Source organism: Protopterus annectens, chromosome 7.part0 (assembly GCF_019279795.1).
Source record: "Protopterus annectens isolate FY-2018-M chromosome 7.part0, PAN1.0, whole genome shotgun sequence".
Taxonomy (NCBI): Eukaryota; Metazoa; Chordata; order Ceratodontiformes; family Protopteridae; genus Protopterus; species Protopterus annectens.
The window spans coordinates 1478363389-1478389866 of NC_056739.1; the positions used below are offsets into that span (position 1 = coordinate 1478363389).

General features: G+C 43.6%; 1 protein-coding gene across 1 annotated transcript in view; it reads left to right on the forward strand.

The window, feature by feature from the left end:
• The window catches only part of PLXNB1 (plexin B1), a 3809096-nt gene that overhangs the window by 2918975 nt on the left and 863643 nt on the right, over positions 1–26478 (forward strand). The window contains exon 23 of the mRNA XM_044078026.1: positions 20478–20657. Within this exon, the coding sequence (XP_043933961.1) occupies positions 20478–20657 (180 nt within the window). The remainder of the gene's footprint in view (positions 1–20477; positions 20658–26478) is intronic.

The following is a 26478-nucleotide window of genomic DNA, read 5'->3' on the forward strand; positions in this document are numbered from 1 at the left end:
AGTTCAACCTTAGTCTCATCAGATCATAACACATTTTCCCACATGCTTTTGGGAGACTTGATGTAGTCTGTTGCAAATTTTAGCCAGGCCTGGATGTTTTTCTGTGTAAGGAAAGGCTTTTGTCTTGCAGCCCTACCCCATAGCCCAGACATATTGAGAATGCGGGATATTGTTGTCATATGTAGTACACAACCAGTACTTACCTGAACTTCCTGCAGCTTCTTCAGTGTAGGTCTCTTGGTAGCCTTCCTGGCCAGTTTTTGTCTTGTTTTTTCATAAATTTTGGAGGGACGTCTAGTTCTTTGCAACATCACTGTTGTCCCATATTTTCTCTACTTTTTGATGACTGTCTTCACTGTGTTCCATGGTCTATCCAGTGCTGTGGAAAGTTTTTTGTACCCTTCTCCTGACTGATACCTTTCAACAATGCGATCCCTTTGATGCTTTGTAAGCTCTCTCTGAACCATGGCTTTTGCTGTAGCAAACACTAGGACAGCTTAACTTTATTTGGGGTTAATCAGAGTCTATCTAGTTTACGGCAGGTATGTATCCAAGAAGAGAGCATGCTGTAATTAAATCAAAAGGTGCTTCAACAAAGTATGTTTAAGGGTGTGCACACTTATGCAGCCAGCCTATTGTATGCTTTTTGTTTTTTATATTTTTCCCCTAACAGATTTGTTTTTCAATTGAATTGTACAGGTAGGTTATAGGTCACATTAAAAGTGGGAAAATTTTTGAAATTATTTATTGTGGTCTCATTGTTTTATATCGCAAAAACCTGGCATTTTAACAGGGGGGTGTAAACTTTTTATACCTACTGTATCTAGTGCACCCCCTTTGTGAACTTGCATAACTTTTATCGATGTGTTCAAGCGCATATTTCTTTAAAGATTGCCTATAATTAACAATTAAATTGTATTTCACAGAAAACTACTTGAACAGCAGGTTTCGGATTTCCTTGTCACACACATTTAAAATGTCATCTACTCTGAAACTAGCAGAGGATTATACAAATTAGGACAATTAAACATGTTGAATTCACTATTAGCAGAAATTTTAATTTCCATTTTTCTTAAATTTGATAAATTGTTTTCCCATGTGTTCTCTTAAACAGTTTATGGTAAAAGCAGTGTTGCTACTTTCTGCTGGAATGAAAGTAAGACTGTTGCTTAAAACCAATGACTCCTCTGTTGACCAAATATAATGCGATAAACAGCCCCAAAAACATCTTTCTTTAAAGAACAGTCTGAAACCTGTCTCTTGTTTGGTTGTATGGTTGGTTCCACTGGCCCTTTTCCTGTCATGTAACTCACGAAGCCAGTGGATAAAATGTGTGTTGGTTTTCCACTCTTTAAATGTAGATGTAATAGAAGAATGGTAGGACTGAACAAATGACTTAACTAGGTCTATGTAGGTGACAACTATAGGGTAAAAACCATAGATGTGTGAGCTACTTCTGGCACTCATACAGCCATCTAGTGATACTTAAAGAAAGAGCTTTAACAGAAATTGGCAGCCTATCTGCATGCATCTTGGCAGTACCTTGGTATCTGTTAGCCACTAAGCCGGCTCACATGTTGTCCTTGGCAACCTTGTCTGTATCTAGGGGTAGTAAACTACTCTGAAAAGAATTTGAAATGCTCATACAAACTTTTAATGATACACCATTACGTCTTTCGCACATCACATCATAGCATTAAATGTCCATGTGTCACTGTCTTATTCAGTAGTCCATTTTTAATGGTACTAGGTGTTAGCTTTAAGAGCAGATCCTTTTAACATTCTCAGTTTCAGGCAGATGAGAATGGGACCACAAGCAAAGAAATACACAGAATTAATACCCATCTGAGACAAGAGTGAAGAAAAATAGTTGTAAATTTAAAAACTGTTATTTAAAATAGTCTTGAAAGCCTTGTGTGGTTGCCAGTTTCAGTCATTAAGGAGGACTTGCCCTCTAAACAAAAGAGATCCACTTTCAGTATTCCAAAGATGGTCTTTGAAAGAGAAGGCATAGGTGAATTGTCTGACCTACGGTACACAAGTTCCATTAGATTCCCACATAAGTAATTTACAAAGAAATACACAGCCTTCACCAAGTCACAAACACCTAACAGCATTGGTTAGGGCCTAGGTTTCAGTGAGATCATTTGCTGTTTGACCATTCTAAAAATTGGGCTATATTCTTTTCCATGTAGTTACTTAATGAATGTGTGCTTTAATTAGTATCAGTAGCACAACAGGTAGCACAATTACATTTGGTGCTGGAAGACTAGAAGATTATGGGTTCTGTTCCCACTCCAGGTGATTGGATTGCTGACACTGCAGTGCAGCATTAGAGGGGTGCTGCACTCTGTAATGTGTTATTCGTAGGTTCATAGGTGTTTACTAACGACCACAAGGGCCTTTTTAAGCCTAGCCATGCATCCCAAATCTCTGACAGGTTTTGATACCCTTGATAAGTGTAAGCAGGGGTTTAGGAGATGAAACATTTACAAGCGGGGCCCTGGGAGATTAATCATTTGCAGGTTGCCTTTGTCCATTAGAGAGACAGGTGACGAAACAGAGATGAATTTCCTGTTCCTCATCCATTTATCCAAGTTGCACTTTAATTGGTTTAGGGAGGATATGGGCATGGATAGGGAGCCTGTTTGTAGCCAGGATATTCTCTGGGATACATACCTGTCTCTCCAGCAGGTCCTATTTATATCATAGGCAAGGTTTAAGTCTTTAGAACAGGTAATTGTGGTGCTGTTTGTTTTGTGGATGTGCATGAGGGTCATAAGAGTGGGGTCTGACAATGCCTTGTATGCCAGGCATAGATAGCCCCTGAAATGCCTGCATGAGGCAGTACAGGGATAGGGCCTTGAAGTGGTGTGCATAGGACATTTTACTTGGGCCTTGTATTCTTTAAATGAGGAACCTCTGTGGATGTTCCAGTTGTCTGATATCCCTGGTTAGGTACATACCAAATGAGGCATTGTACTCAGTGATAGGTCTAATGAATGCTGAATACAGTGGAACAATGACTTCCTTGGACTTAGATGGCATACCTTGTTTATAAGTTGTGCAACATAAAATGATTTCCTCAGTACTGTAGACATGTGATGTTCAAAGGCTAGATTACTATTTGTGTGTATCCCTAAGTCCCTGACTACTGGGTCAACTCTAAGGGGTGTGTTGTCAATATGATAGTTACCAGGGTTGGATGACTTCCCAAAGGATACTGCTATGCATTTCTTGGCATTTAGGTTTAGTCTATGGCTCTGTCACCAGTTGTTTCTGTGTCAGCCCCTCCTGGAAACCATTTGTGTTAGTACTGGATTCAGTGACAACTCCTAATTTGCAATCACCTGCATATTTAGTAAGCCAGAGACCACTGACGGCCTTGGCTTCAGAGAAGTAAATGCCAAAAATGAGCAGCCTAAGGACTGATCCCTGAGGGACTCCACTTGTGACTAGCCTCTTTGTAGAGGCTGACTCCCCAGTTCTAACTTCCCACTGGGTGACATACAAGTTTGTACCTAACCTCTTGAGTTTGTCAGCAATGCCTGAGTGGGGTATTGTCTCAAATGCCGTGGCCAGGTCAAGGTAGGCAGTGTGAACCATTTTTCCCTCACTGATTGCTTTGGTTACCTTCTCAAAGAAGTCCACCGAGTTCAGTAGGCATGATCTGCCCTTGATGAAACCAAATTGGGTTGGGTCCAGTGTCTGGAGGTTTGCTATATTCTCTCTTGATCATTTCCATGAATATTCTTTCCATGGCTTTACATATAAGCCTGGTGAGACTTATGGGTCTGTAGATAAGCCCACCTTCGTGCAGAGGGATGACTGCTGCTGTTCTCCATTCATGAGGCTTGAAGCCTGTTTGGTGGCTACAGTCAAATAGTAATTCCAGAGGCCCTGATAGATCATGTTTCATGCTATTTAGAGGGCATCCTAGGATATTGTCTGGGCCCATTGATGCAGTGTTCTTGGTCTTGGAGAGAACATTAAGGACTTGTTTCCTAGTGATAGTAGGGGGAGTTCTATTTGATGATATTTCCTGAGGAAAGGTTGAAGGGGGAGAGAGGGGTATACTTGGAGCTGAATTTATCAGCCAGGAGGTTTGCTATATTTTCTGGTTCAGTATAGGTGGCTGCCTTTACAATGTGCTCTGCATACAAGTATGTTTTGCCTTTGAGGTTGTGGACATAGCTAAAGAATGCTTTGTGGTTATTCTTGGCTTGGGAGGCCAAACTTGCCTCAGATTGGCTTTGATAGACTTTATTTTTCCTCAGAGTTATTTGTTTAGTTTGAGAGTGTTTTTATCCTGATGGGTGTTGCACTTCTTAATTTTTCCATGATTTTCTTCCTTCTGTTATGCAGCCTGTTGATTGTGTGATATCACCAGAGTGTTTTTTTGAGCTAGTTCTGTACTTCTTCCTGGTGGGTACAGCTGCTTCTATACAGCTATTAACATGTTTGTCCAGAGTTTCTTTGAACAGTTCTGCATAGGCAGCAGTGTTCTCAGAATTTATGGGGGCTTTTAATTTTACCAGATTATCACTTAATGGCAGGAAGTTAGCCTTAGAGTAATTACTGAATATTCCAGGTTTAGCTGGGGGTCCAGGTTTTTATTTTTACTTCAAATGAGACCATTTTGTGGTCTAACCTTACCAGGGAAAACATTACAGTAGGGGGGTGTGCAGCACTGTCCCATATTAATGAGGACCAGATCCAGTATGTTTGCACTCCTGGTTGGTGTGTTGACTTCCTGATTCAGGGAGTTTGTGTTTACAAAATCCAGGAATTTCTGTACCTGTACATTTGGTGTCTTATAGGATTCCCAGTTAACAGTGGGGCAATTAGTCACCCATGAATATGGTATTGGGTTAGATAGATAGTGTTTCTTCTTCTTCAAATTTCGGCTTTTTCTCGGTTAGGGATTGCCACAGAGGATCACCTGTCCGCTCATGATTGGCAGTGGAGTTTTTACGGTGTCAAGTTGCCAGCCCATTGCTCAACCTTCCACAGAAGGCACACACACTCACGCCTAGGGCCAGTTTAGTGTGTCCAGTCCATCTACAGCATGTTTTTAGAATGTGGGAGGAAACCCACGCGACCACAGGGAGGACATGCAGACTCCACACAGAAGGCACCCCAGCTGGGAATCGAACCGGAAAACCTCTTGCTGTGAGGCAGCAATGCTTTGTGTCTTTCGGCTTTTCCCGGTTAGGGGTCGCCACAGCGGAACTCCGGTCCGCTAATTATTGGCAGTAGATTTTTACGTGCTGGCTTGCCGGGCCTAATGCACAACCTTCAACGAAGGAACGCCCATTCACACATGTCGACACACAGAAGACGCTCTGAGAATCGAACGGGCAACGTCTAACTGTGAGGCGACAATGCTACCAATAAGTTTAAATACATGGTATGAGTTTCTGGGTTAGAGGGGGCCACATAGCTTGCATGGATGTGGTATTGGATTTTGCCTATGGTGATTTGAGCATGGAGCAGCTCAAGTGCATTGTCCTGTTTGACCAGCCTTGAAGTGTATTTTTTTATGTAAATAGGGACACCTCCACCTTTAGTCCCTGCCTGTGAAGTAGCTGGTCTAAATGTGTGGAAGGCATAATAACCTTGCACTGTTGGTGTGCTCTCTGCAGCTTTAAATGTCTGAGTGACTGCATAGCTGTTGGCATTCTGTAGGGTGAAGAGAGCTTCTAGGGAGTGGAAAGAGAGCTTTGGATGAGACGTTAAACCAAAGTGTTATCTGCTTGAGTTGATAGCTTAGGTGGACATAACGGATCTCTCAGCACCAGTCAAAAAAGAGTAGGGTTCCTTTATTTACAAAATCAGATATTGATTGACATATTTACATATATAAAACAGTCATTATTTGCACATATTTACAATATATACGAAGAAATGGTTGCTATTTCTCAGAATTTGACCCTCACTTTTTTTGCCATAACCACAGTCTTATTTTTTCTTAATTTTATGTTAAACAGAATTTCATTCATCCTAGCACACCATAAGCCCATAATAATTTTTCGACACATTTTTGTCCTTGCTTCTGATAATGTCTGTAAAAAATCAAGTCTACGTTTGTCTTCCTTGTTAAGAAGTCCTTCAAGTAGTTTTCTTTGTGCACTTTCTTCCACATTGTTTTTACACTTTCACATTGCAAAAAAATACATATTCTACAGTTTGTTTGCTTGCAACAAAAATATACTCTCTTACTTACAACGTTATACATCATGATTCCTTTCATGGCAATTTATTTAACAAACGTTTTCATAAAAATCTTGACATACTGACACATCCTTGCATCTCTCTTGTCTATTCTGTATCTATTCTATCTATTCTATAATACCGGTGAGTAAATTTTCCCAAGGATGAACAATATAAAACTTTTGTAATATTTCATTATACCATTCCCTATTTGTCATGAATTTCATTCTTTAATTTCTCCTCCTCTTCTTCTTTCGGCTGCTCCCATTAGGGGTCGCCACAGCAGATCAACTGTTTCCATTTCTTCCTGTCCTCTACATCTTGCTGTGTCACACCAACCACCTGCATGTCCTCTCTCACCACATCCATAAACCTTATCTTAGACCTTCCTCTTTTCCTGTTACCTGGCAGCTTCATCCTTAGCATCTTTTTCCCAATATACTCTGCATCCCTCTCAGTGCATGTCCAGACCAATGTAATCTTGCCTCTCTGGCTTTGTCTCCAAACCTTCCAACCTGGGCTGACCCTCTAATATACTTATTCCTAATCCTGTCTGTCCTTGTCACACCTAGTGCAAATCTTAACATTTTCAACTCTGCCACGTCAAGCTCTGACTCCTGCCTTTTTGTCAATGCCACTGTCTCCAACCCATATAACATAGCTGGTCTCACTACCCTCTTGTAGACCTTCCCTTTCACTCTTACTGGTACTCATCTGTCACAAATCACTCCTGACACTCTTCTCCACCCACTTCATCCTGCCTGTACTCTCTTCCACACTCACCATTACTCTGAACTGTTGATCCCAAGTATTTAAACTCATCCACCTTCGCCACTTCTACTCCCTGCATCTTCACCATTCCTCTATCCTCCCTCTCATTCACACACATTCTGTCTTAGTCCTGCTGACCTTCATTCCTCTTCTCTCTAGAGCATATCTCTAACTCTCCAGGGTCTCCTCCACCTGTTCCCTACTCTCACTACAGATCACAATGTCATCTGCAAACATCATAGACAACGGGGACTCCTGTCTGATCTAGTCTGTCAACCTGTCCATCACCATTGCAAATAAGAAAGGGCTCAGAGCTGATCCTTGATGTAATCCCACCTCCACCTTAAACACATCCATCACTCCCACCGCAGACCTCACTGCTGTCACACTACCCTCGTACATATCTCTTACATACTTCTCTGACATTTCCGACTTCCTCATACAATACCACAACTCCTCTCTAGGCACTCTGTCATATGCTTTTTCTAAATCCACAAAGACACAATGCAACTCCTGACCTTCTCTGTACTTCTCCATCAACACTCTCAGAGCAAACATCGCATCTGTAGTGCTCTTTTCTGGCATGAAACCATACTGCTGATCACTAATCACCTCCCTTCTTAACCTAGCTTCCACTACTCTTTCCCATAACTTTATGCTGTGACTGATCAATTTAATCCCTCTGTAGTTACTACAGCTCTGCACATCACCCTTATTCTTAAAAATCGGTACCATAACACTTTTTCTCCATTCCTCAGGCATCCTCTCACTTTCCAAGATTTCATTAAACAATCTAGTTAAACACTCCACTGCCATTTCACCTAAACACCTCCATGCTTCCACAGGTATGTCATCTGGACCAACAGCCTTTCCGTTCTTCATCGTCTTCATAGCTAACCTTACTTCCTCCTTGCTAATTCACTGCACTTCATGATTCACTATCTGCACATCATCCAACCTTCTCTTCCTGTCATTCTGTTCATTCATCAGCCCCTCAAAATACTATTTCCATCTGCTCAACACACACTCCACGCTTGTGAGTATGTTTCCCTCATTATTCTTTATCACCCTTATGCACATCTTTACTAGCTCGGTCCCTCTGTCTAGTCAATTGGTACAGGTCCTTTTCTCCCTCCTTAGTGTCCAACCTTTTATACAACTCTTCATATGCCTTATCCTTAGCCTTCGCCACCTCTCTCTTTGCCATGCATCTCATCTCCTTATACTCTTGTCTACTTTCTTCATCTCTCTGACAATCCCATTTCTTCTTCACCAGCCTCTTTCTCTGTATACTCTCCTGTACTACTACATTCCACCACCAGGTCTCCTTGTCCAGATGTCACACCAAGCACCTTTCTAGCCATCTCTCTTACTAGCTCTGCTGTAGTTACCCAGCTATTTGGTAACTCTTCACTGCCACCCAGTGCCTGTCTTAACTCTTCCCTGAACATCACCTCACAATTACCCTTTTTCAATTTCCACCATTTGATCCTTGGTGCTGCCCTCACACTCATCCTCCTCTTCTTGATCTCCAATGTCATCCTACAAACCACCATCCTATGCTGCCTAACTACACTTTCCCCTGCCACCACTTTACAGTCTCCAGTCTCCTTCAGACTGGCCCTTCTTTAATTTCTACATTAATATTTTTTACTAATGTCTCTCTTTCAACATTTTCCATAGACTCTTTCCATGTAAAATAAAAAATGCAGTTTCCTAGAAACTTTCATATTTTATTTTGAAAATTTGTGACATAATACCTTTATCTTCTCTTGCTATTAGTAGCCAATCTGGATGTAGAGAGACAACATAAACAATTGGATTTACTAATCTCAATTCTTCCTTTTCAGATAAATTCAGCACCCCCCTTTTTACAAGCTCCTTTTCAAGTCATAGTTGGCTACAGGCCCCCAACGTTGACTCAGGACACCCACGTTGCCTCTGTGGACCTCCATTAATATATTAAGATTCAACCATATACCCTGATCTTGGGTGATTTTAACTATACAGCCATTGACTGGAAGAACTATTCGAGCCAGAACACGAATGCCCAAATATTCCTTGATTTCATCAATGCCAATGCCTTGGGCCAGCTGGTTTGACACCCCTACAAAAGGTGACAACATCATGGACTTGGTATTAACCAATGTAGGGAACAACTACAGTATCCCCGCAATGTCATCATCCCTGGTAAGATCAGACCACAGAGCATTCACCTTTGAAGTCACCATCTCCCTTAGGGTTAAACAAAAAAAAATTCTCCAAAGGTGATTGCAACCTCCGGTGGAAAGGTCTAAACAGCTTCACAGCCCCCTCCCCAACAGTTGGAACTGGCACTAATGTCCAAACCTACACTAAGTACTATACAACCATTTATATAAATGAATGGATTCAGCAGTACCTGACTGGGCAAAATCCTCCTCCTCAAGGAAGAGTAAAGTTGTCTGGTGGACATTGGCTACAAAGAAACCCTACAATAAAAGGAAAGAAATTGCTTTCCAGGACCAAGAAGGAACAGGTGCCAAACTGGAAGCAATCTCTCCTTGGCCTGAACAGACAAATAAGGGTCTTAGTGAAGTTCTCCAAAGTTAACTTTGAGTCCAAGTTGGCCACATCTACTAAAGACAGTTTTATAAAAGGCCTTCACATACCTCCACAGTCTAGGGGGAAATGCCCAAATCTGCTCAGAACTGATGGTCAAGGACACCACACACACAAATGCCGTGGATATAACCAACCTGCTGGCAGACAGGTTCAATGAAAACTTCACGCCTCTGCCCCCCCCCCATTAGTAATCCAGGATATCCCCAGCACCTGCCCCCCCCCCACCCCTTATCTCTAGGGAACAAGTCATTACCACCCTCTCTAGGGCTAAAAACACAGCTTCCATGGGACCTGGTAACATCCCAGACTGCATCCTGCATCACGAACTCGCAGCACTGTTAAGCACCCTATGCATCCTAAGCCTGTGTACCGGTTTCGTCCCAGCCAAGTGGAGGATGACCACCATCATCCCTCTGCACAAAGGTGGAGCATCTATGGTTCCAGGCAATTATAGCCTGATTTGCAAGTCCATGGAATGCATTATCATGGACCAGATTAACAAGGACATTGGCAGCCTCCAAACGCTTGATCCCACATAGTTCGGTTTTGTCAAGGGGAGATCATGCCTGTTACATTTAGTAGACTTCTTTGAGTCAGTCACCAAAGCCATGGATGAGGGGAAGACTGTGCATGCCCCGTACCTTGACCTGACCAAGGTCCTTGACTATTCCACACTCAGGCGTAGTGGATAAACTATATCAACTTGGTGTAAATCCATGTGACCAGGTGGGTAGCTAACTGGCTCCCTGATAGAACTCAGTCAGTCAGTCAAAATAGTGGAAGTTATCTCAGGTAGTAGATCTATAATGAGCGGTGTACCCCTGAGATCAGTCTTAAGGCCCTTGCTGTTTGTGATATACTTCTCTGATGTGCAAACCAAAACCAGAGGTCTATGGCTAACCAGATTTGCAGATCACTGCAACCTGGACACTGTAATCAACTCCCCTAGTGATGTAGACATAGTACAAGAGGGCCTCACCCAGACAAATGACTGATGCTAGAAACACGACCTCAAACTAAACGCCAAAAACATGCATCATCATCCCATTTGGGAAGAGTGACGTCTCCACAGATTATCACATTAATAATGTTCTAAGCACGCAAGCAGTTGAGGGATTTGGGCATCCAAATTGACAGGAATCTAACTTTTGACCACCATGTTTCCTCCACTGTATGGAGAGCTTTCTTACATGGCTCACCTCGTTAGTTAAGGGTACTTCTTCCAGGAACAAGGAAGTCATAACTTCCCTGTATTCCTCCCTTATCAGGCCCATCATCAAGTATAATGCCCATTTTGGCATGTACATCGTGAAGCACATGCAGCAGCTGGAAAGACCACAGAGGTTCCTGAAAAGGAGAATCCAGGTCTTCAAAAATTTATCCTACATGGATGGGCTAAAAGCAGTGTCCCTCTACTGCGTCTCATACAGACTCCTCAGAGGTGATCTAGGTCTGGCATACAGAACAATCTCTGACCCCCGCTTTGATGAAATTGCTGCATACTTGCAAGCCAGACTCCACTCACTTGACCTGCACACAAAACCTCAACTTGGTCTGTCACATCAGTAGGACTTGCTGGCAGGACAGATTTGTCTCCCAGGGACTCCCCTGTTTGTGGAATAGACTTCCTTTGTACATCAAGCAGAGTACTTCACTATCCCTCTTTAAAAGGAATCTGGATGACTGGATGGGAAGTAGAAAAATACACCCCTGGGATTCCACCTGTGTCCCTACTGGACAGGGGCATTGGGTGCTGACTTGTGGGAACATGGGCTAATTTATTGGCTAGGCTTATAAGGGCTTCTCGACCAGTAGCCTAGTAACTTTCTGTGATCCTATGAACTGCTGCAGGTAACATGAAAACATTTGTCATATAAGTGATTTTATCTAAAACAACAGAATTTGTTGGGTACACATTTTCCTGAAGCTCATCATAAATGTTTTCCAAAAAGTGCATGCGTCTCTTAGCTGGCCCACTGATTCCTTCTGTTGGTCTTGAATTGTCATATGTTCCAAGTCCAATCCCTAAAACAGATATTTATTTCCTAGAGAAATATATTCCCTCTGTTTTAATCATATCCCCTAAACTTTTATACTTTTTAATTCCAAACAAAAGTCTGTCAGTATTATCTCCAAAGTTGTCAAGACTTGTTTCATCCATTCCTTATTTTTTGTTAGGATTACCAAGTCATCTGCATAAGGTAAAATATAGGAATTTTAATTTTTCCACATCACTTATGTAGCCTTTGCAGTATTGTTTTGTACTTCATCTGCTGCTCCATTTATTAGGAGTGTAGACAGCACTCCACTTGTACACCAGAGCAGTACACCACACTGAACTTCAGATGTTAAGTTGTCAATCTCGCCTTCATTCTTGCTGGATGGGTTCGGAGCCGATCCTCGGCTCCGACTCGGTACTTGCTTTAGCTCGAGAACTCCTTTTACCAGCTCGAGGCAACCCTATATCCCATGATGCAAGGCGGAACTACCTCAGATCTCGTTTGCCGCTTAGCGAAAGAGGTCTCCTTTGCCAGCTGAGGTAAGTTTTTCTTTGTAAAATAAGAAAAAGAGTAGTTAGGGGTTTATTTTTCCCTTTTAGTGTCAGTTTAGTCTGTAGTTAGTTACAGCCCACCCTTTTCCCTTGTTTTCAAACTTTTTTATAATCTTAGTCTAAAGTTTTTTAGTCAGGCCTACTTCCCCATTGGTTATTCCCTTCCTGTGTGTTTGTGTAAGGGATTAATTTGTGTGTTTGTTGGGATTGTTTGTGTTTCCATCCTCCTAGGATGTCTAAGGAAGGCAAGGTCTCAGGCTTCAAGAAGTGTGACCAGTGCTGTCAGAAAATGTCTCTGACAGACGGTCACACTTCTTGTGTTTATTGCCTGGGGCCTTTGCACCTGCAGGACTCCTGTGCTTTATGTCATGCTTTTAGCCAGAGAGTCCTGCAGGAAAGGAGGAATAAACTTATCCTCCGAGGCTTACTTAAGCCAGAAGGTTCTCCTCCTAAATTAGGGTTAGGAAAACCTTCTAAACCACCGAAGGCTCAGGCTACAGTGTCCAAGCCTCCTCCGGTGGCTCCGGCTCCGGCTGGAGCCGATACATCTGCTGTTCAAGTAGTGGGTTCGGCGCCAACCGGCTCCGATACCCTGACTACTGTGGCCTTGTCGGCTCCAGCTGGAGCCGACACTTTATCCAGCATCGGAGCCGAGATATCCTCGGCTCCATCTGGAGTTCAAGGGACTTCGGCTCCGATGGCTTCGACCCGTAAGAGATCCCGGTCCCCTTCTATACTGAGTATCCACTCGGCTCCGGGATCTCCTCTCTTGTCGGAGCGGAGCCATCGGAGCCGATCTTCGAGATCTTCCAGGCTGTCTGACCACGATTTAGAGAGGGTGGTAAGCAGGCTGTTGAAGTCTCAGGCACTGGCCCAAATGCTCCATAGCCCGTCTCAACAGACTTCGGCTATAGCCCCAATCCTTGAACTTCCTCCTCCGACTCCACACTGCAGTTCGGAGCCGGAGCTTCTCGGGACAGCGACTGTTTCGATGCCGGAGCCGATACAGCCTTCGGCTCCGTCGTCCTCAGCTCCGATCTCCTCCTTGAGACCTTCCTTGGAGGGATCCGGTCGTCGGGTTTCCACTGTCGGCTCCGAGGGGGCTAGTGGCATCGGACCCTTGTCCGACCCCGCTCTCCCTCTCGGGGCTTCGGCTTTGGTAAGCTCGGCGCCGAAATCGGCCTCGGAGCCTTCTCTCTCTTTGTAGCCGGCCATTCCTGTTTCTTCGGAGCGGGTGTGTTCCGGACTCCCGGGGAGAGGAGCCTTTGAGGTGATGAGGAGTGTCCTGGCCTCTGAGCCTGGTCAACGGTCCATCCCTCTAGCTCCTCCCTCTTCAGTGCCTGCAGATGCCTCTTGCCAACCTCTTGCTCACAGGCCCAGGGATCCATCGCCCCAGGTTTCCCCACTGTGAATTTCCTCCTCTTCCGAGGTTTCTCCTGATCCTGCAGGGGAACCCCCTCGGAAGAGGACGTGTAAGAGGAAACACACAGACTCCCCTGAGTCTACTACATCTGATACCGACTTAGATGAGTCGGAGGGTTCCCCACGGTCCCCCTCTGAGGATGTCTCTTTTTCAGACATCCTTGAGCTCCTCAAACAGAGGGGGAATTGGCCCTCCATTGACCCCTCCGAGGATGAGTCTGTATACCTGGAGGCTTTTGGATCCCGACCCTCCACCTCCTGGGTGTCTCCGCCATTCGACCCACTCATGCAGGTAGTGGCACGATAGGCGTGGCGGCTCCAGATTCTGTGGAACCTGTCCCCAGAAGACCATCCAAATTCATTACGGCCCCTTCGGACAAACAGTTCCTTTCCAAGGGTGTTCCGGTGGATGCTATGGTGGTGGCGGCTGCCACTAAGAAGGAATTGGCGGATCCTTCAGTACCTGTCCATCCTCCTAATAAGGACTCTAGGACCATGGACAGGTATGGAAAGCGGATGTTTTCTTCAGCGACCTTTGCTATGCGTTCGCTGAATTATCTTTGTCACTTCACCAGGCTTCAACGAGATGTTCTCAAGGAACTGGGTGAAGTAGTCCAGGATCCTTCTGCTGCTGGGGCTCAGGAAAAGATTGCCTCGCAGCTTGCTATCCTGAATTCCATATCTAACTCCTCCATGCGGCTCATATCCTATGCGGCCGATGGAGCGAGCAGGGCCGCAGGCACAGGAGTTGCTCTTAGACGCCAAGCCTGGATGCGGCTTTGTAATTTTGCGGACCCCTTTAAGGCGTCCTTCACTAATTCCCCCTTTGATGGTTCGGCTTTGTTCGGACCTCAGGTGAAGGATACCTTGACCAGGTGTGAGCAGGACGGTAAAACTCTTTCTGCCATTGGAGTCCAGTTTTCCACTCCTTCTAGACCATACCCCAAGGGTCAGAAGGGGGAAGATGTGGTTCAAAAGCCCAAGGAGCTACACGGACACCGTGGTCAGTTTACCCCCAGAGGCAGAGGGGTAACAATAATAGACGCCCTAGAGGCAGGGGGTCCTCAGAACCAGGGCAACAGGGAGTCTCTTCCTGAGAAGCCCTTTCAGCATCCCTGAGGTGTTGCCCGACTGTCCACCCTTGGAGGCAGTCGGGGGAAGGATTTCGCTGTACCCAGTAGCCTGGCAATCCCTATCTCAAGAGATTTGGGTACAGTCGATTATATCCGAGGGTTACAAAATCCCCTTGAAGGTTTCCCGTACCTCTTCAATCCCTTCCAGACGTCTCACCCGGTCAAAGGGATTTGGCAGAACAGGAGGTTTCAAAGCTCCTAGGAAAAAGAGCCGTCCAGACTGTGCCAGCAGACCAGGTAGGATCCGGCGTCTACTCCAGATTCTTTTTGGTCCCCAAAAGGACGGGAGATTGGAGACCAATATTAGACCTGAGCAATCTGAACAGATTTGTCAAGAAGGCAAGATTCCGGATGGTCACGCTTCAGTCCATTCTGCCCTTTCTGGGCAAGGACAACTGAATGTGCTCTATAGACCTTCAGGATGCGTACTATCACATAAAGATTCACAGACGCTCCAGAAGGCTTCTCCGCTTTCGGCTAGGGACCAGTCATTACCAATTCAGAGCCCTGCCCTTTGGCCTCACTTCAGCCCCCAGAGTGTTTACCAAATGCATGGCAGTGGTCACAGCTCATCTGAGACGTCGAGGATTCCAGGTGTTTCCCTATTTGGACGACTGGCTCCTCTCCGCCACCACCAAGTGTCAGCTTCTTCAGTCCAGAGACTACACTCTACAGCTTTGCAGGAGTTTGGGAATTTCAGTAAACTTCGAAAAGTCTTCTCTGCTGCCTTGCCAATCTATCACCTTTATAGGCGCAGAATTAAACACCGTAAAAATGTTAGCCAGACTAACAGATCAAAGAATTCTGGACATCCAAAAATTTGTTCGGCTTCTTTTGCAAAGCAACAAGATCAAAGCCAGATTTATACTGAAGGTTCTAGGTCTTATGGCTGCGGCCATTGTTCTTCTACCACTGGCTCGCTTCCACATGCGTCTTCTGCAGTGGATGCTTTTCACGCAGTGGTCGTACCACAGTCTCCCGATGAGGCACGAAATCTTGGTAACACAGTCGTGCCGAGCTCATCTGAACTGGTGGATATCTTCCCCTCTTCTTCATCAGGGCCGACCCTTTATTCCCCCTCCTCCAGTTGCCACAGTCACTACGGATGCTTCTCTGGTCGGGTGGGGGCATTATCAGGGCAGGATGGTCCACGGACGTGGCAACCCATAGAATACCATCTGCACATAAATGTCCTGGAGATGAGAGCAGTGCTTTTAACGTTGCAAGCCCTCAACGACTTTCTTCCCATGGGGACTATTGCAGTACAGACGGACAACATGTCCGTAGTCTGGTACATCAACAAGCAGGGCGGGACCAGGTCCTATCCGTTATGTTGAGAAGCTCTCAGACTTTGGCAGTGGGCGATCTCTTCTCAGCGGTTTCTGATAGCAACGCACATCCCCGGCAGGTCCAACCTATTAGCGGACAGGCTGAGCAGATCCATTCTGATGCCTCACGAGTGGTCTCTCAATCAATCTGTAGTGGATCAGATTTTTCTGAAGTGGGGCACTCCTTGTTGCGATCTTTGCTATTCCTCAAAACAACAAGTGCCCCGATTTCTTCACTCTCTTTCCCCTTCCAGGCCAATCTCTGAGAGACTCTCTAACCCAGGATTGGCCCCGGGGACTTCTGTACGCTTTTCCTCCTTTTCCCTTGATTCCACAAGTCATTCAGAAAGCCACCGTTTTGAGAGCCAAATTGATCCTCATTGCCCCATATTGGCCTCGACAAATTTGGTTTCCGTCTCTGCATCGTCACCTTCTGGTGCAGCCCTGGCATCTGGACCCAGTTCCGGATCTCTTGATCCACTAATCGGGTCAGCAGCACCGGGCCATTCATTCTCTCAACCTCACTGCTTGGTTGCTCCACTTCCTACCCTAGCCAGGCTACCGATGATTTCGGACTCAGTCAGAGACATTTTAGTCTCTTCCTTGAAGTTGTCCACTAGGACTGTTTATGCTAGCAAGTGGCGACGTTTTTCTATTTGGACGAATTCCAGAAATATTGACCCCTTTACTGCTCCTGTACATTCGGTTTTAGATTTCCTGGCGGAGGTTTTTCATTCAGGATCCTCGTCATCTACAGTCAAAGTACAACTGGCTGCTATTTCTAAGTATCATGTTGGCCTGCATGACAATAACATTATGTCTCATAGGTTATGCAAGGCCTTTCTCAGAGGAGTTTTCCTCCTAAAACCACCTATAAAGCATCCTCCTCCGCAATGGGATCTAAACTTAATGTTGGCATCCTTGATACTACCTCCCTTCGAACCGTCTGCTTCATGTTCTTTGAAGTTATTGACCTGGAAAACTATATTTTTACTGGCTGTCACTTCTGCAAGAAGGGTTTCTGAGATTCAAGCTCTCTGCATCTGTTCCCCTTATTTGGTTTTTCATAAGGACAGGGTATCATTAAGAACTAACCCTTCCTTTCTTCCCAAAGTCGTATCTCAAACCAACATTAACCAATCTATAGATCTACCAGTCTTTTTCCCAAACTATTCCGACAGAGCTGAACAGAAACTGCATTTTTGGATGTCCATCGTCAGCTCAGGTACTATTTGCATAGAACTAAACAATTCAGAAAATCGGACCAATTATTTGTCTCCTATGCAGAAAACAGGATAGGTCTTCCAGTATCTAAAGTGACCTTATCCAGATGGTTGACTTCCACTATTTCCTATGTGTACCCTCTCAGGGGCAAACAGCTATCTTCTAAGCCAAAAGCACACTCAACCAGGAGTCTATCCACTTCTGCAGCTTTTCAGGATAGACTACCCATTGATACCATTTGTGCAGCAGCTACTTGGGCCACACCTCATACCTTTGTCTCTCATTACAAGTTGGACTTGGCCTCTAGGGATAGGGCCAGTTTTGGTTCCACAGTTCTCAAGAGTCTGTTCCATTGAGCCACCGGGACACAGGTGCTAGGGACGGTCCCATCCAGCAAGAATGAAGGCGAGATTGACAACTTAACATTTAGAAGTTATGTACCTACCATAACGCTCCATGTTAGTTGTCTTCTCTGCCTTCTTTCTTCGTCCCTCCCTCCTTCCCCCTGGCCTGGACAGATCTTGGAGAGTTCCTATTAGATTGTTTCCTCCGGTACATTGTTAGGAGGATTTCTTTTAGGAACCATTGTTCCTATTTCTGTTAGGATAGTCTTTAGCAAGGTTAGTTAGCTGCCAAACAAGATCTGAGGTAGTTCCGCCTTGCATCATGGGATATAGGGTTGCCTCGAGCTGGTAAAAGGAGTTCTCGAGCTAAAGCAAGTGCCGAGTCGGAGCCGAGGATCGGCTCCGAACCCATCCAGCAAGAAAGAAGGCGAGAGAAGACAACTAACATGGAACGTTATGGTAGGTACATAACTTCTAATTTTGTCACACTTCCACCCATTTACCAAAATTATTATATGGTTATAGACACACTGCAATAAGTTTAGTATGTTTCTCGGAATTCTGTAATCATGTAGCATCTGCAGTTGTACGTTACAAGTTGCACTGTCAAATTAATTGTTTACATCTCCTGCCGTAGTCTTGGTGGTTCTCCTTTTTTTATGTTATCCACCACATCTTGCAACAAAAGTAACATCCCAATTCTTTTTCACCTTGCGCTATATATTCCAGGTATGACGACTTCTTTTAACCATTATTAAACCTTATATGAAAAGTTGTCATAAAAAATTAGAATTGTCATGGTTTAAAGTGGTATGTCTCCAATTTTCCCTATTTGTTTTTTCCACCTTTTTTTCTATAATAACTTTATCACATCTTCACAGATTTAAGGACTGCAAAATCATCCGTCATCCAGTCATTTAAGACCATTAAGTAATTTTTAACTAATCCTGATACTTTATTTAGTTGTCCCTGACTTTGATATACAGATGCTTGTGAATGGTAGGCAGTGTACTTTCTCAGGAAGTAGGGGTGAAAAGCATCTAGTGTGCTATTTTAGCCACAAACTAAGTGGAACTGAGACAGGGTACTCTATCATGGAGTGAGCGTGCCTGTCATTAAGTGGGTATTTGCTTCCCTAGAATACTGTCTGTTGGCTCATACTTTCACATTAGTCACTGATCATCCCTGCAGTGACCCCACAAACGGGAAGATATCAATAACAAATTATGCTGGTGGGCTTTCTCCCAGCAGCCCTAAAACTTTGTCATACACAGGTTGAGTCATAAGAACTGTAGTGTGGATGGGTGATTTAGGGCCCATATTTATCCTATGTAGTGTGGAATTGGAGAGTGATCTATAATGGTGGGTCATTGTGGTATAGTGAATGTTAGAAAGTTGGTAAAGGGGTGCAGTAATGCTGTTTTTGTTGTGAAACTGCTGTTTTATTGTGTAAATGCTGCTTTATTATAACAATACTCTTGAGTTGCTATCTATAACCTAAACAGTATGGTAAACCATACAGAAGCGTGTGCAGCAATGAAGACTGAGTTTAGGCACCAGCAGAAAATGTGGTTGAAAGGAAGAGCTTAGAAGAGTATGGCAGAGATACTTTTCTGTCATTGGAGAGGGGAGTGTTATGGCTCTAAATAGGAGCTCACTGTGGTTACCAGCTAGAAAGTCAACGGAAAAGATGTCTCCTCCTCAGTATAATATAAGTATTATGAAGAACAACAGTGACTTTTGGAAGTTACCAGCTGGAGAGATTACTAGAAGAGAGTATGCAGTAACAGGAAGGCACCAGTGGATTCATTTGGAGAATCATCTGAAATTAGTCTGAGATTACTTGAAACACTTCTTTTATATAAAGACAGAAGTGTAAGACTGAGATTTTGTTAGTCTTTTCCTGCTGCAGAACTAAGCTTGTTTTCAGTTTCCTTTATACCTCACTCTAGATAAAGTGCACTGATCTTAACATTCTGTCTCCAGTTTGTGTAACACGTAATACAGTGTACATGTAGTGGTGTGCTTGATGTTTGTACTGAGTAACAGCATAAGACAGAGTGGCACAGAATGTGTTCATTTCATCATGGGATGGGTATAAGTATAATTATTTTATAGACAATGTAAAGGCACAAGACTTGGATGGAAGTGCTGGTTATGGTGGGTTGTGGATGCATTTTAATGTACAACTGATGTATGCATATTTCAGATAGTGTTCAGAATACAGGCAATCATATGATGTGGGTGCTCTTGGTTTAACACTTTGTTTTGGACGTGCATTCATAATGAACAGTTTAAGGAAACTTTAACCATTTCTGTTTCTTTTATATTGACATAATCCAGGTTAGTCCATTTTTATTGTGGTGTTGCATTTTATTACCATCTTGGCCACTGTAAATGTGATTGGAAGGTCAAGGGCTTGCTGTCTTTCCTTGGGATTGGGGAATTATAGGGGAGTTGTAGGAAAGTCCTCTGCATGTTTGCTATGTTACAGAAGCTAGAGACTAGCCCTGTATGTACTGTAGTGTTTTAAGAAAGCCACTCGTGAAGACTTGCCCATTGGTGTGCAGGGGTTTGCCATGTCTGTTTCCCCTGCTTTTGTGAATGACAAGGCTAACAGCAGAGAGAAAATTCTTGACTCTCTAGTATTGGATTTCCCAGTAGACATTCCAAAGATTGTTAGAAGTCCAGACCCTTATGGAAAGACTATCCTTCTCTTCCATGAGGTTATTGGGTACAGGGTTCTGTGGTGAAATGAAAGGATCATTTAACAGGATGACAAAGTGGGTTCTACTTCTGTCCAAGAAAAAAAAGAAAGATATTGCTGACAGATAGCTGCATTAATGAGACACAGTTAAGACTAACAATCTTATCTTTTATATTGCAGGGAGAAAACCTAGATCTAGCAATTTCAAAAGAAGAGGTAGTAGCCATGGTTGGTGATGGAGTTTGTGTTCTGAAGACCTTGACAAAGAATCACCTTTATTGTGATCCTCCATTGGACCAGCCATTGCCCAGGCGTAGGAAAAATCAAGAAGGACCCAGCAGCTCTCTTCCACAATTCACAGTAAGCACTTCTTGAAATTCCGATTTGGAAAAAATATGAAATTTACCTGAATTTATTTAAAACTTTGCTTAAATAGCTTAGTTGTATGTGCACTGTATTTTGATTGCGATTTCGAAGGAGCAGTTAATCATACTAAAAATTCTGCTGTAGCTCATGATATACATAGCAAAGGACACATCAACATACATATTCTGGTATAATATACATTTGTTGGAGCTTCATTCCTAAAATAGTACAAAAAAGTGATTTACTTGTAAGCATGTTAAACTTTAAATTGATACTTCTCTGATGGCCAGAGCAGGAGTCTGTTCATTGAATTTGTGTCAAACAGTCTCATATTTTTAATGAATTTATTGTACAAATCCAGACACTCCCTAAAGACTGTCAAGTCTGTAGTTCTAGGAACCTGGATGTCCTATTTTGCACCTTAAATGCTTCAAGATTAAATATCATAGAGTAATGATCAGTGCTAGGCTAATGACCCGGGGGGGGGGGTGCTCTCTAAGCTTAGCCAGGTTTTCCCAAAAGAATAATGACCTCCTGTATTCAAATAGAACATTAAGGGGCAGAAATTTCTAAGTTACCTTGTACCATAAGGGACATGGGTGCCAGGCCTGTGTAAATTTCCAGATCTACATCCACTGGTCTAAATTGCACTTAAATTGGTTAAAAGACAAACTCAGCTTCACATGGATGGGAAGCCTATTCCATAGGTGGGGCAGTCCCTGGGACACACATCTGTGTTTCCAGCAGGCTCTGTTTAAGTCACAGACAAAATTCAGATACATAAACCTTGTATTTCTGGTATTGTTTGAATATGCAAAGCGATTCACAAGTGCGGGGTTTGCAGATGCTTTGTAAGCCAGGCTTAGATTATCCCTCTGCGATCTATAGGAAACTGAGTAGAGGGAAAGGACTTTAAGGTGCTCTGCATAAGGCAGGTTTTGTTATGCCCGTATCCTTCTTGTAAGGAATCTTTGATGTCACTCAAGTTACTGCATATGCCTGGTCATGTACATACTGAAGGGAGCATTGCACTCTGCTCTGATAAGGGCAGAGTACAGTGAGATAATGACCTTTTTGGACCTAGGTGCCTTGACATTACTTATAAGTTGCGTGACACAAAAGGATTTCCTCACCACTGTGGCCACGTGATGGTCAAAAGAAAGGCTACTGTATATGTGCTTACTCTGATCCCTGAACACTGGGTCGACTCTTAGGGGGGTATACTATCAACATTATAATTTGCTGGGATGGTTTACTTCCCAAAGTATACAATTATGCATTTCTTAGCGTTGAGTTCAACATCATGGCTTTGGCACCATTTGTTAGTCAGAGATGGGCCTCCTTGAAGAGTGCTAGTGTCTGCAGGGGTGGTAATGACAACCCCCCAGATTGCAGCTATCTGCAAACTTAGTCAGCCATAAACTTTAAGCATTTGCTTCCATTTCAGAGAAATAAATGCCAAAAAGTAGGGGGTCCAATGCAGTGCCCTGGGGAACTCTGCTAGTGACTGGCCTCTTGGTGGATTTAGCTTCACCTGTTTTGACGACTTGGATCCCATCAGTGAGACAGTTGGCTATCCAGTGGGGGTGATAAAAGGGTTTATACCTAATTTAGTGAGCTTATCTATAATGCCCGAGTGGGGTATTGTATCAAAAGCCTTGGCCAGGTCGAGGTAAGCTGTGTGGCGCAGTCTTGGCCTCATCCATTGCTTTGGCGACCCTCTCAAAGAACTCTACCAGATTTTAATAGGCATGGCCTTCCTTTAACAAAGCCAAACTGTGAGGGGTCCAGTATTTGCTGGTTACCTGTGTCCTCTTTTGTGTCCATGATGATTCTTTCTGTGGCCTTGCATGCGAGGCTGATCAGACTTATGGGTTTCTAGATTCTGGATCAGTGGTTGCACCTACTTTGTGCAAGAAATGACTGTAGCCATCTTTCATTCCTTGGGCACAAAACCTGATTGTAGGCTGCAGTTGAAAAGTTATTCAAATGGACCAGAGGGGTCATGATTCATGCTATTTAGTAAGCATCTAGGGACGTTATCTGTTCCCATCGATGCATCGTTTTTGGCCTTGGAAAGTGTGTTGATAACTTGTTCCATAGTAATGGTTTAGAGAGATTGTGGTATGTGGTATTTCCTTTGAACTAATGGGGGGGAGGGGTTGAGTTGAAACTGTCAGCCAAAAGGTGTGCAATGGCCTTTAGTTCCATGTGGGTGATGCCATTTATAGTAAGTTCTGCGCATTGTTGCATGTTTCCCTTGAAGTTATGGACACAGCTGTAGAAAGCTTTGTGGTTGTCCTTTGCCTGAGAAGCTGTTTTTCTTTCAGATTTAGTCTTTGAAGTATTAATTAAACCTCTTAGCTGCCTGTTTAGCTTGGTCAGTGGGGCTTCTACTATGTAGGGCTTTGTTCCTCCTACGCTTGGTCAAGATTTTTTTGCTTTTGTTGTATAACCAATTGATATTGTGATTCCACCAGTGTGGCTTGTCTTTTGAGTTTGTCTTATTCTTAATAAGAGTGGGCACAGGTCGTTCTATACAGCTATTTAATATTGCTGTACAGAGATTTTTTAAATAGCTCAGCATATGATGGTGTTTACTGGGTTTGGGGGTGCTTGGAGTTTTGCCAAGGTTTTACTTTATAGAGAGAGAGGGGTGGCCTTGGAATAGTTCCTGAAGAATTTTGGTTTTGCTGGATCCCTGGATTTAATTTTTATTTCAAGCTATACTGGCTTGTTGTCAGACCTGACAAGCGAAGACATTACATTGGGTGAGGAGCATTACTCCCCCATGTTCTTGAGTACAAGATCAAGGATATTTGTACCACTGGTGGGAGAATGGGCTAACGGCTATCCTGCTCCCTCACCCCATGATTAACGAAGAGGATTTTTAACCGCTGGGGCCAGCCCTGCTGTGATCTCTCTGCTTCTCTCCACAACACCAAATACAAGTTCTTCACTCTAATGACACACTCTTGGCCCCCAGGACTTCCTTACGCCTTCCCCCCTCAGCAAGCATCAACAATGAAGGTCATGGTAATCCTCATAGCCCCTTATTGACCTCAACAAGTGTGGTTTCCCTTCCTCTGGTTTCATCTAATTCACCCTCTTGGGCTCAGATGCAGATCTACTTTCTTACCTGTTGGGATTCCCTCACCTGAGCCTTCAGTCCCTCATATAGACTGCAGGGTTTCACCAGTTCCGGTGATGGTTCAGCAGTTCAGGTAGTCATCCACAGTTGTCCACATATTGTTGTCCTCCCAAAAACTTTCCACTAGGAAGGTTTATTAAAGCAAATTAAAAAGGTTTTCTGTTAGGGCTATGGAGAAAAATACTGATCTTTTTTCAGCCTCACTTTCAACAACATTGGACTTCTCTGCACATCTCTTCCAAGGTGGAGCCAGCTGTTCCACTGTCATCATACAGTTAACTGCAATTTATTCCGTCCACATGGGGGAAAATCACTATTCCCATAGCTTCTCTCAGATTTTTCAAGGCCTTCCTTTGAGGTACATTTCTACTTCGGCCTCCTCTCCTGCATGAGATATTACTATTGTCTTGCAGGCCCTAACTTGGCCCTCCCTTCAGACTTGCTGCAGAAGCTGACCTGAAGTTCTTATCCTTTGATGGCTCAGGTGGATGTAAAATATCACAAACCACCCATCATAAAAAAGTAGGGGAAGTTCCACAATGCCCTGGCCAAATTTCCCTTAGAAGTACAAATACCATTTCTTGTCTACCCTAAAAAGAGGCTAGCCTAGAGGGGCTAACCTGGTCAGCAAAGGGAAAATGATCATTGTGGTTATAATGAGATGGTTTATGTGATTAAAACTGATGATATTACCTTAGCTAGGAATTTGTTGCAGACGTTTAATCCTAGGTGTCAATTGCCTCATCCTCTTTTCTTATTTCTGTAATCCAGAGCAAGAGTATGTTTGTTCAAAAGGATTCTGATTTGGACAGAGAGGGTTACTTCACCTGTGGGTTCTACAGACCAAGCCTTGGACTCTTTTTGAAAGTGAACCTAAATGTAAACATATGGAGACTTCCTGCATATCTGAGAATGTCTCCAGACTTAAGGATGTGTTTGCTTGGGAACAAGTGGATGTTCCCCTGAACTGGGTAGGTATTGGAACAAGAAGCCTCACATACTGCACCATTCCTCTGATTCTGCCAACTTTGGATGGTGTTTTTACTGCTTCCTGTAGCGCTCTTTTTTTCTTGGCCATCAGTACAAAAGAAAGCAGATAAACTGTATAAAGTCTCACAGTCTAAACAGTATTTGTTTTCCCATCTTGGAGTAGATTCTGCAGCTGTCTCTCCTACTGTTCCTAATGTGAACAGGTAACTTACCACCCCTAACCCAGTTCCCTGGGGAAGGAGGATAAATTTCTGAGCAGAGTAGGTGAGAGATTTGTTTCTTCCTCTACTTTAGTCTTTACAATTCTTGACTGCCTGGGCTATATGTAAAAGTGTACGCTGAAATGCACCATAGTTTGAGATAATTTTTCTGCTTCCCAGGCTTCTGAAAGTAGGTCTTACTTGAACTAGATTGTTGCTAACTTGTCTCAAGTTTCTAAACATGCCTTAAAAACATGTATGGGTATGCTGTTAACTGTTTCCAGGGCTTCTGATGCAGCTACAGTTTTGACAGGATTTGTCTGGGTATGTAATCATACATTTCCAGATGATTTGAAGTTGGACATTTTGAATTCCATTCTGGGTAAGGAGGTTTCATTCGGACCTTCTGCCATGGAGGACCTCAAACAGGAGTACAAGAGAGGCAAATTAATATGGGGAGTTACTATGATTTTTTAGGTCCCTGGGTGTTTTCCTCGCAAATCCCTGCTCCGTTTAAAAGGAAAATCCCTATGAAGAGATGTCAGGAGAGGAATAACAAAAATCCCAAAACGAAAGGTGTTTCTTCCAAAAGAAGGTCAGGTACGTTCCTCAGAATATGCCATAAATGAGGTCACCTACGCTTATGTCCCAGCACCACTCCTCTTTCACAGAATTTGATGTGAAATGCTCCATTTTGGCAAAAGATTGTTTCAGACAAATGAGTTTTGAAGGTGACTGAAGAAGGTTGCAGTTAGCAATAGATGGAAAATCCCCCTCCTTTCAGAGGATCCCACCTTACCTTCACAATCAAACAGAATTGATTCCTCAAGAGCTCCAACACGTTAGTTGCAGGAATCATAGAGCATGTTCCTGTAGATAAAGCAGAAAAGGGCTTTTATTCCAGAATGTTTCTAGTTCCAAAGGAGGAGCACTCTTGGGAGACCAGTTTTGGATTTGTCTTCTCTCAGTATTGTGGTAAAGATTCCAGAGCTCAAGATGTTGACCCTTCAAAACAGTGTTAGCTGTGATCCCAATTCAGTCTTATGTCAACTGTAGATGTCAGAGATGTTTACCATCACATTCCAAGAACAAGCAACTTCAAGAAATTTCTAGGACTGTGTGTGTCTGGGTCACATTATCAGTTCTCTGCATTATCCTTTGAGCTGTTCATTGCATCAGGATGGTTTACAAAGTGTATAGCCCCAGTGGCATCCCACTGCAGATTGGCAGGATGTGCACATTTTCCTGATTTAGATGACTTACATATTCATGCAGAGTCTTTGCCCAGTTCTCAAGACTCCTTAATAAAGGTATTTTCCCACACAGACTATCTGAGATTCCAGATAGATGTATAGAAATCCTCCCGCACTCCATGGCACAGGATTTTGTTTGTAAATTGCCTGGCAGACACTGTGTCACAAAAGACTTTCCTCTCTCAAGAGTAGGGAAATTTGTATCTGGAAGTCTTCCTGAA